We start from the raw sequence: 11,979 nt of genomic DNA on the forward strand, positions 1-11,979 counted from the left end.
ACCCGTCTTACATGATGAAATCAAATTTTAATTTGTTTGTATACGCAGTATCTTCGTGTAAAGTGGACAACCACGAGTACCAGATTGGGGTCGCTGTACCAACCAGGGGTTACTGCCAGACATGCTACTGTACCCAAGTCGGTGTGGTCTGCAAACGTTTAGAGTGTTCCCCGGCAGTCGAAGGATGCAAGCCTGTGATACCAGACGGACATTGCTGTCCGACGGAATACGTTTGTGGTAAGTCCACATACTGTTTCTACATATACAAAGATTGATCTTGTGAAATTACTCATGGGTTTAACATTCTTCTTAATTTTTTTCCCGCTTTATATTTTTCAGAAAGTGCCGATACGAAACAAACTCGACTTCCCGTCACCCACAGTACCGGAAGCTACGACATGACAGTCATACCAGCTCCTCCTACCGCCCAAAGGAGTACTCCTCTTTATCCGACTCCCACCAGTGAAGACGTCAGTGATGACCAATCGACATCGACGTCATCTTCGGATAAGGATAGGATCACAGTTCACCTGACGGAAGACGCGAACCTCGAGAGCATTTCGATCGTACCCGAAGACGAAATCGCCATATTGGTTCTGACGACCCCTGATAAACCTGGGACTATGCAAGTCCACACGGGAGAAGGTTACGAGGTCACTGCCCAGGATATCGGGTCAAGCGAGGTGACCGGGCTTCCTGGAACAAAATACACGGATACTTTCCCGCGTGTATCAGTGATCACCACGGATGGTGAAAACGCTGCACTTCGAGTGATAAGTACTTTATCAGAGCAGACTGGCAACACTTTCACAACATACCTACCTTCCGAAGATGAATTCACCAACATGACTCTGAAATACGATGACGATGGTGGGTCTTTGGAAGAATCCTCGGAACGTGGAAACCAGTACCCATTGGACTCGTCCAATAGAAATCAAACTGAAGAGGGAGATTATTACTACTCAGAGTATTATCCCAACGAGGACTATTACTACAATATCAATAACCAGAAAGTTCAATCGGAAATCGACCACAGGATTACGTTCGCGCCCTTCGGGGAGCACGACAATGCTGAAACATTCAGTACACGACCACCAGGAGACGAAGACACGAGTCAGACTGAAAGGAACTTTGACTCCACTGTCACAAGCCAGACGACATCATCTGACAGAGTCGAATTCGACAGTAGTGAAACAACAAGCGAGCACCACCAAGGAGACACTCAATCCACGTATTCCAAGCCAACCTCCATCGACGGCGAACCAACCGACTCCAAGACTACAAACGCATTCGGAGGAGGAATCTCTTCGCAACTTGGCGACACGACTGACGACATTACGCAGAATCTGGCATCGCAGGACACGGTACCCAATAGAGATTTTCAGACGCATTATACACCTACGAGACCGTTTTTTCCTGATCCAGTTCAGATAGCTGACAGGCGATCCTCAAATGGACCGGAATTCATGGACCCGTTCCCGACTTTCTCCCAGCAGTACACCGAACCTGCAAGGTCCTCTTCGATTGGGGACCGCTACAATACAAGACCCACTCCATACACCGAACAACTAAGGTGGACGACGAACAGCTTGGTGGATAGCAGCACCCCGTTCACCGTCAATCACAGGACGACACCCTCCTATCTGGAGACGCAGACCCAACCGACCACCAGGTACACGAACGCTATACCATCGGAAATTGCCGAGCTGTTGTGGTCGATGACTCGAAATAGCCCGGATTACGATGGAACGACATTCAACGACGCATATACTCAATCGACTAACGTTGTTCATGGGACTCCTGCAACTCATGGTGGGGTGAGTGACATGACGCCTCCTCACTTGGCTCTCGCTGCTCCCAAACTAATCGTGCAGCAAAGCACTGACAACATGGAAGTCAAAGGTCAAATCGATTTCGTACAGGATGACATAATAGACGTTAAAGACAAATTAATTCCTCGTCCCGTCACTACGGAGGACCCCAATTTTAACAGAAATACCCCTTTAGTGGTTTTCTCTAATCACGCCCCCTCGGCGTCGGTTCGACCACCACCGATTCGGCCTCGGCTGCCGACAGTTATCAATAACCACCAAATCACATCCAACAATCGCCTCATACCAGCAAAACACAGGCCCCACCAATCCTCTAACAAAAACAAGCCTATGAAAGAGTTTTCAAATCACAGGCCCGTCCAGATGGTTCGCCGACCCCCGTCATCGTCCGCTTCTCCGTACATTCCAGAGCTGTCCAATGTAGCGCGGCCAGGATTCGTGCAAAAAATAAATCCCGCAAAAACGGGACCAATGAAAATAGAGCAGATAGCGCAGAAACAGCATCGGATAGTTCCGGCATTGAACGAGGAGTATGTATATCACGGTGAACCGGAAATGCTGTACACTGGGCCAGATGGCGATTACCTCGATTACTACGAACACAATAGTATGTATCATAATGTGTCTACTACCGAAAATAGCGTCGGTGAATCCTCCATCGACGACGTCGGGGAAAATAAGGAAGCTGAAGGCGAATCTTCAAACCATAGATCGTCTTCAAGCAAGAGCTACGAACCGACGAGTCCCGTCACCGACATGTCGGACATCGAGGAAGAAAAGGCTGCTGTAGAGAAAAGTGAGGCCGAGATACCTTTTCGATCTGGAACCGAAAATCCAGACTTCTTAATTCCGACGGAAACCGAGATAGTTCCAGCCTCTTCGGAATCTTCTTACGAGTACAGCTACGAGACGACTGACGATTCTCGGGAGAATGAAGAGACCACCATCACTCAAACGGAATTCCTCCCAACTACCATCACAGCCACACCAAATACACTTGGATTCCATAGCACGAAGGAAACGACCACTCCGATCGAAATCAGCAGCAGCAGCAACGGTCCGACCGTCACTTCACCTCTTTTGAAAAATGTGGATATCCATGAAGTCACTGAAAGCTCGACTGCATCCAGAACAGAACCACCAATCTCGATGCATCCGACTGAACTCACCGAAAAGCAAGAAACGTCGATCAAAAAGAAGTTGGTGACCGAAAAGAACTCTAGAGCCGAGAACGAGAACACCGAGGAGTCATCTTTCATCGACATGAGGTTTCTACAACAGGGAGGCGGTGGACCACCCCTACAACGCCTGCCGGAACTCTCTCCCAGACCTCAGAAACATGACTTTTTCCCACAACCTCAGATACCTGGACCCGATCCTGCTATCTTGACAGCCGAAGACACCAAAGAGATATCAGGTAAGTAGACATTTTACACACTCTTCTTCACGTTGACATGCGCAATATTCGTACGTTCTCCGCAATAGTGTTCGTGATGCGTTTTGATACCTCCCATAGACGTCTGCTTCGTGGATGGAAGGTATTACACTAGTGGAGAGGTCATCCAGAAGAGCAATCCTTGTGAAATGTGCAGATGCTTTTACGGTCATCCCCTGTGCCAGATACAGCAGTGCCCTCCTCCACCCGATCCTGCCTGTTTCTTGGAGTACCTGCCGGGATATTGCTGCCCAAGAGTTACTTGTGGTAATGTACAAAACGTAACTATATGTTAAAAACCTGAGAGTTTATGAACACACACTCGTATCATAAACACGTACAGTAATTCCAAGGTATTCAGTCTTCTTTTTTCTTTTTTGAGTAGCGAGCACCGTTGTTGCCACTCAACATCGCAATCAGAGTGAACACCCATGGGGCAACTTTCCATTACAATTTGATAAAGACAAGTGTAAAAACCATATGAGTTTTTGAATAGGATGGCAGGGAAAGTCGACCTGGCATAGCGACCTCGAAGGTTAGGGAAAGTCGTGGGAAATGTAAGCTAACAGTCTAGGAAATATGCGAATAGTTCATAAAAGTTAGGGGGAAATTCTGTGAAAGGAAAAACTGAAACATGAAAAACATTTGGGAAGGTTGATTTTGTGAATTGAATTAGATTTCTTTCTCCACAGGAGTTTTGGACAGAGCTCGTGACTTTGCAAAGAAATTCAGGGAAATCATTAGGTTTTGGGAACGGAAATCATCAAGCGGATTTTGCTGGGAACAATGAATAACTTGATTGGAGCGTCGATTTTGTTAGCACAAAATTGGGCACAAGCATCGACTAATTGAGAGTACTTCAATGAGTAGCATGGCCACTATGCTATCGTGTGCCTATCTTCGTGGACTCTCATCGCGAGGATCCAAGATCGAACGTAGTGGACGGCTTCGAGATGCGAATACGAGCCGGTTCTTCATTTGAAGAAGTCTCTCCACCGACAGCGAGAAAAACTTTCATCGCTATATTTACGTAACAAAAATTCGGGTACCTCATTTTTACTTCAGAATAAATACAGATGGCATCATTAGTAGAGCGCTAAACAATCATAACTCTGACAACATGAATACGTTGGGGCCGAACATACCCTCACTACACATATTCCTTCCGTCATGGGCCGATTAGTTAGAAATGCCTCAGAGGAACGTTTACGAGGTGCATGCACGGTAAAGTGGAAGTGAGGAAGGAGTAGCATGGTATTTGTGGTAAACGGGTAGAAGATACTGTGATATTGTATTTGATGTATATAAGGGAAGTCGAATGATCAAATTATACAAGAATACACCCCCCCCCCCTCCCAGTGAGTGGTCGTTTTCAATGGCAAACAATAAAATCCACGCTTTAGTCTTAATTGAGATCCTGGGATCCACTCGGTAAAGGGATCCTACCTTTTTCCTATATTTTCCATGTTTAATCATATCACATTGATTAGTTCGGTTTCTGGCATCGAATCAGTAAGCATTTTTCATTGATTTATCATCAAAAAACAAAGTTAATTTCTCTAATGTATTCTTAATTATCCAAAACGAAATTTAGGTGTGACGGCAGAAGATGCGAAACCCCCTCTCGACATCAATGGACCGATCAGACCTGCAGAAGCGGCAAGTGAACCATCCAAACAGACGGGAAGTGGCGAACCAGACCGAATCTCTAGCGGCATCGTGAACGTTTTGGGAAATCCAATTATGTTGCCATCACCACCGAAGCAGACAGATAACCAATGGAAGCCGCTACCGAATCCATTCGCACCGACGAAGTCCCCCGGAGCTTCACCGATCTCTAAAGAATCTTCCGGAAGCCTTGCGAACTCCCTGTCGAACGGCAATCATAAATTGGTCTACAATCCTCAAGGTCAGAACGAGATCAAGCTCGTGACTTTGCCGAGTGTGGACAGCATCCTTTTATCTGGTATCCAGGGTAAGGACCGATTGTAATATTTATTTATAAGGCATAAAATATCCTCATGGAAAAACAATATAAGTATCACATTTAATTATTCCCTAAAATCTTATTACAGGGCTCGATTACGCAACTTCCAAGAGCGTCGAAGTGATTTCGACGCAGCTGAATCCCGTGTTCGACCGGGAGAAGAACAAGGACAACTCGATCAAGATACACGACAATTCTAGCGGCGCTAGACGAATCCTAAACGAGAGCGTCACTTTGCCGGCTTTCAAAGCGTCGCTGTCACCGAAAAACCCGAACGTTGTGACTCTGCCTCCGATAATTCACGGAGTCATAGATGCCAATGCCGCAAAAGGTGACAGCGACAATCAAGTGAACATGGACGACAACAACTTCAAAGGAGAGTTCTCTATCGAGATCGGGGGCAATCTCAAAGTCTCAGGTGAGAAATTCAATGTCGTTAAGTTTTGATGTTTACCGTCAAATTTTGATTGAGTAGAAAAGTTGTGTTTCACAATTATATTTTCTGTCTTCACATATTCCTTGCCGTAAGAGTTTTCTGAGTACTTTGCGATGTTCTTTCTCTAGGTTCTATGAGTACCATAATATGAATCTCTCTGTCATCTCTTCTTTGCTTATCTCTGTTAATTATGTGGTACAGAACACAGACACCGCTTATTAGAATCGCGAATAGTGATACCATTCGGGTATTGTTATAACTTTCGTAAAGTACGTAGGAACCAATATCGTAGCAAGAGAAAAATAACAGGCTCATCTCGCTGAATTACATGATTAACATAGCAGATTCTTGCACTATACAGGGTGTCCTGTAAGTCCTGATTCGGCCTTCATTTCATCAACCGTTTGTCGTAGATACAAATACAAATACAAATACAAATACAACGCCACAACAGGCAAAATGCCCAACGAGGTGGCTGATAAAAAGATGCCCATAAAAATATGGTTGTCATATGTTTCAAAAATATATATGCGGTACAAAAAAAAAGCTTAAAATGAGTTCAAGAACCACTCTGTACCGGTATCGAGAGTGAAAATACAGTGTGCCATAAAACAAAAAATCGTATAAGAAGAATCGTAAAACAAAATTCGTATAGCCCCCATGTTCTATAACTTCCAATTAGGAAGTTGTTGGCTGGTGGTTCTCCTCCCCCTAATAGACTTTTATATTTTAAATTCCTGCACAGGGTATTTCATGTGTAGTGCTAATTTTTCTATGAATTTCATAAAAATTGGTTGAAAACTCACATGTTATTAAGCAATATATATATGCGATGAAAATTGGAATTTTTACAGAAAACATAACTATTGATATTGCTATTCTCACGAAAATTTACACAGGTGTTGCACAAAGCTAGTGAAATATTCTATTTTGTGAAAGTTACAAATCATTTGCAGTTTCTTATCATACGATCATCTGACCAAAAATTATTATTTTTTTCATATTTAATTTTTTTTCGGTCTCCCCTTCGTGACTAAATTTTCACTGGAAATTGTGAGTATAAACATAGGGTTTACGCGACCAAAATTTCAGAATGGTTTGTCCAGTATTTTCTTAGAAATTTAAGGAAATGTCCAAACTTCAAAAAGGACACAAACTTTTGGCAATATAGTGTAGTTTGTTTATTTTCAGCATCTAATTTTCAAAGTTCTTTTTTCCTCCTGTAATGATCGTTTCCCGGATGTCTTTCCATTTACTTTCCGGTTTCGGAGCCGTGGGCAGTTTTTATGAAAATGAACGCCCGGTTTCTAATACTTGGTATATTTTTACTTTTTCAGGTTGTAACGTTTACGGCAAGTTCTACAAAATCAATGACAAAGTTCTCGATTTGAGCAAACCGTGTACTGAATGCATATGCAAAGGTGAAGGAATCGAATGCAATAACATTTGCTGAGACAACTATCACTCGGACTTTTTTTAAGAAGAAAAAATCAATCTATTATATTTCCCGGTAAAGAAAATTCAAGATTAATGCTCTAATATATAAACTGTGTGTAGGGTTTCTTCATCGATACATGATCGTAAAAAGAAAAGGCACCAAAACAGCAATTATACCTTTTCAGAGACGATCATCAATGAGTGGAAATGCTATTTACATTCCAATGTGATGTTTTTCGAGATTTGTTCCCTTTGAATGTTTGTGTGTAACTGGCTTTAATACGTATTACGTTTGTTTCGTCTTTTTTCATATGCGTATATTCACCATCTCATTATAATTATTATATTTCATTTGACGTCCGAGATTATTCATCAATTTTATTTTACTTTTGCTTATAACGTGATGACGGGTTTGATGCGAATTTGGATGTTGTCATTCATGGACCCCCAAATCCTGCAGCGGGCCCTAGGGGCTAGGATCTTTAGTGGGTTTCCCGGTCGGATTTTCACGGGCCTTTCTATAGTGAATTTGTAGTGCGAAAAACACCAAAAAGGGATAAGAATCGTCTCGGTCCCCGGCTGGAGCGCTGTCTGCACCAACCTTGGGGGGATGACGTATCATTATTCCACGAGATAAGTGTTAAGTGTAATATCAGTCTAGCCAAATATAATGCTATCATCATTGAAATAACACTGTAATTGACGTATTTTAATACTGTAAGTGAATTTTTTAAACACACAGTTTTTGTGTGTTGTTGTCTTTATAGTGAGGCGATTATATTTTTTAAACACGCAAGGTTATACATTTGCACGTGCGTAGTGTCCTCTGTAATACCTTGCACCAAAACAGACTCTATTTTGTATCATGTTGGCATTGCGAGTATTCCCTGTAATAGGCTAAAATGTATAAGAAAATCGAAATGTTCGCCATCTGTGAGATTATTCGCTTCCTGATTTCTTCCTTGAAAACCAAGCACAAATCTGGTCCATCGTCATGGGTAATTTACTATCGAATGAGTTGTACCGGAAGTTTGCATGTTTACAAAACAATCTTAGTGCGTATCTAGTGTTGCCAACTATTCCTTAAACTATGAATGAAGTGTAATGATTGAATATTTGTATAATTGTGGTGAGACTTTTTTAACAGGAAAATTGGCTCGCATTTATGCCTCAAAGTTGAGAACCACAGAAAACCAACTTCCGCTGACGACCACTGTGCTACCGGTGGAGTTCGAACTCGGGTCCTCGCGATGAGAGTCCATCACTGCGACCACCCACCGGCTCGCTTCCTGACCGTGAGAAATGCGACAACTGCAGAGATTTCTCAGCCAGATCCGTGACCTGCAAAGTCGGTATGGCTAAGTTCGTAGATAGATGAAACTGTTTGGATAAGGCCGGAACAACGTGACCAATGTCCCGATAGGCTCATACCTGAAAAATCTGGCGATAAATCTATGTCGTTTTCATAATTATTACAATCAGGAAGCAAATAATGGACCTGAATGTGTAAACATTTCCATCACCATACACGAATCGCACAGACTGCAGTCTGCAGGTAACACTTCAATGATGTCGGTTTTTTTCGCAAGAGATATCGGACGGTACTGCGCATGCGCACAAAATCCCAAATACCGTCAGTTTTTCAAAAGATATTGCCAAATAAATGGTTCTTCCTTAAAAAAATAGTACTACTCGTAGCAAGAAAATCATTTTTTGCGTCACTATATCACCAGGGATAGGTTGACAAAATCATGAAGATAAACTATTTTGATCGGTTAGTCTGCTGTTGTAGAGCCAAAGGTTTTTTTCAGATTTCTTCCGTAAAATGTGATGAGTTTCGTACGACCCCTTAGAATAAATAATGGGATTTTATTAATTGTATACACTAAATGTGTATTTTCTGGGCTATATTGCCGAAATACATAACCAGAGGTTAATAACTGTGGCAGGCATCACTATTTGAAAGTATGTATGCATCTTCGATTCAACACTAAGAAATTTTTATCGTATGAAATAGCCTAAAACACCATATCCTGCCCATTGCCATGTTGTATTGTATTTATATTGGGTTTCTATTAAAAATATGTATTTATATTAAAAAATATACCCCTCCCCATGTATTTTTTATATTACACATCATGAACACGATACGTGTTTGCCACTGTGGTAAATGATGAGCGGGTCTCCGTATTTTTATTATGAAAAATAAAAATTCTCATATGTACTTTTTCATTATTGAATTGAATGCACGACATTCGTGTTATTATATATAGTATAATTTATTTTTTGTTTTTCGTATTCATTGGATTGTCCAATAATTGCTATTTTCCCCCTTGTATTGTTTTGTCGGCCATGTTTCAAGAAAATGAAGAACAAACTGTTGATTTTTTTTGTCAAATAAAAATCTTGAAAAATAAAATGTGTTTGAGTTATTGATTGATTTTTTGGTTATTTAAACTGATGATTAAAATTTCATTAAACGGTGGCTCACATAGAACTCCTTGAAACAATCAACAAAGGGTCTTGTAAGCTTGGCTCGATGACTGAGGTCAGCCCTCGAAGCTTTTTTCAGCGGTATACCGACGCAAGTACAGAAATCCACAGGAATTATGAAAAAAAAAAGCTCAGTGATTATTCCAGGATCGATTGAAGAAATAATTTCCATTACTTCCAGAAAATATTTCAGAATTAAATGAGGGAAATGATTTCAGAATTTTCGAAAGAAATAGTTTCAGAATTTTCGAAAGAAATAATTTCAGAATTTTCGAAAAAAATAATTTCAAACTTATTGAAAGAGATTATTTCTCAGAATTATTGTAGGAAATACTTCCATTATTAGTGGAATAAAGTATTTCGCAATTCATGAAAATTCATGAGTAAAGAAAAATATTTCCAGAATTAATGAAAAATATTTCCAGAATTAATGAAAAATATTTGAAGAAGTAGTGAAAAATGTTTCCAAGATTAATGGAAAACATTTCCAAGATTAATGGAAAACATTTCCAAGATTAATGGGAAACATTTCCAAGATTAATGGGAAACATTTCCAGGTTTAATGGAAAATATTTCCAGGTTTAATGGAAAATATTTCATAATTATTGAAAAAAATATTTCCACAATTATTAAAAAAATATTTCCACAATTATATTAAAAAATATATTTCCAGAATTATTATATTGAGAAAAATATTTCCAGAACTAATGAAAAATATTCTCACAATTATTGAAAGGAATATTTTCAGAATTAGTGAATATTCATTTTTAATGGGAGAAAATAATTTTAGAATTTATAGAGAGGAATTTTCATATTTGATAAAGAAACGTAATCATTAGCCATCGAGGAGGGGGGGACTTTGTGAATTTTTTATGACCACTGCCCCAGAGACTGGCTTATCCCCCATCTTTGAGCAAAATGTGACGTCAGTATTATTGCCACAGGTAATTACTGTTCCCTACCCTGCTTTTTTTTAAAGGTCCGCCTGCATGACATGCATTGTTTTTGAATAGTAAACCAAAATTTCTGAAATCTAAATTCAGGTTTTTTTGACCAATCGGCGATTTTACGCTGCTCGCGCTGTAGAAACCTGCTCCTAGGAAAACTCGGCTTAAAGGTTGTAACGATAAAATTTCGTGAAATCTTTGACATCGTTTTATATATGTATGTTTGTATATTGCTCGAAAGTATGTGTATCGGTATAGGTCGATTGCTATTACGATGAATCGCTTGGGAGAAGAAATGTGTGAATCGATTGCCTCACCGTAATTTAAAAAAAAAAAAAGTCGTTTGCCCTCACTCCATTCGAATTTCTTAACATGTGGGTGGTAAACCCTTTATCAAAATTATTATTATCCAAATTATCCTTACTCAGACAGCAAGCGAAACGTCCAGTGTCTAATGATTAAAATTTGACTAAAGTCGACATAGCCTGGGTTGTTATAAAACCGGGGGGTTATCTTTAGGACTGGTCTGAAAATTCCATACACGTTGCCCAGCGGACAGAATGGGTAGCATGTTGTTTGAACCAGAAGTTAAAAGTTGAAGGAAAAACGGCACCTATTGTGCGCCTAAATTCTGAAACATCAGAATGCAAATTATCAAGATTTCGTGGAAAAGTAGTGAAAAATCAAATTTTCACATTTATTCGTCCAAACCAGCAAATTTCGCATTTATTTTGCAAATTCCTCATTTATCGCATCTATTTCATAAATATGCAATTCGCAGATCCCTAACAAAAAAGAAATGCCGAAGAGATTCTTTTGCAAAACCGATCATCCAGCCAACATTACGGAATACATTGTAACAGACATCAAAATTTTAAACGTTATTTCAATGATTCAGGCTCATGAAGGCAGAAAATGGATGAGAAAATCATATTAACCGATATTTCGGTGCATTCAATTTTGTTATAAGTGAGCTCAACCTTCTTGAATATTATTGAAATGATAAACTATAGTGTACATATCTGAAAAAAAAAAATATTTTTTGAAAAAAATGAAGAGATATTGTTCACGTAGACATGAAAATCAAGAATATACGGGGTGATTATAAAAAAACTATCCCGACATATGGGCCCCTAAGTATCATACCATTCACAGAAACTGAATGAAATTTTGGCATAAGGTATTTTGAGGTATGCGCTCAAGAATGATATGGAAAACAACAGTGTCACTCCAACAGTTACGATTACAGTGAGAAAATTTCGAAAATATCAAATGGCAACACCAAGTTTTTTTGTATTGGAACGCGATCTCCATACTGAAAAACACTAAATAGCGTTGGAATGGCACCTGTAGCACGAAAATCCCCGGAGCTAGGCAAGGAAAAAGGACTTTGAACCACACCAGAGCATTAC

General features: G+C 40.1%; 1 protein-coding gene across 1 annotated transcript in view; it reads left to right on the forward strand.

Annotated features, from left to right (window-relative positions):
• LOC149070541 (uncharacterized) overlaps positions 1-9,499 on the forward strand; it is a 46,760-nt gene extending 37,261 nt beyond the window's left edge. The window contains exons 7-12 of the mRNA XM_089249097.1: positions 49-237; positions 340-3,249; positions 3,349-3,534; positions 4,862-5,242; positions 5,343-5,672; positions 7,028-9,499. Coding sequence (XP_089105223.1) covers positions 49-237; positions 340-3,249; positions 3,349-3,534; positions 4,862-5,242; positions 5,343-5,672; positions 7,028-7,143 — 4,112 coding nt within the window. The 3' untranslated portion in view covers positions 7,144-9,499. The remainder of the gene's footprint in view (positions 1-48; positions 238-339; positions 3,250-3,348; positions 3,535-4,861; positions 5,243-5,342; positions 5,673-7,027) is intronic.
• Positions 9,500-11,979: the final 2,480 nt, after the last annotated feature.

Source organism: Pholcus phalangioides, unplaced genomic scaffold, assembly GCF_987345545.1.
Source record: "Pholcus phalangioides strain wild (caught in Gottingen) unplaced genomic scaffold, Ppha-v1.0 ptg000021l_1, whole genome shotgun sequence".
NCBI lineage: Eukaryota > Metazoa > Arthropoda > Arachnida > Araneae > Pholcidae > Pholcus > Pholcus phalangioides.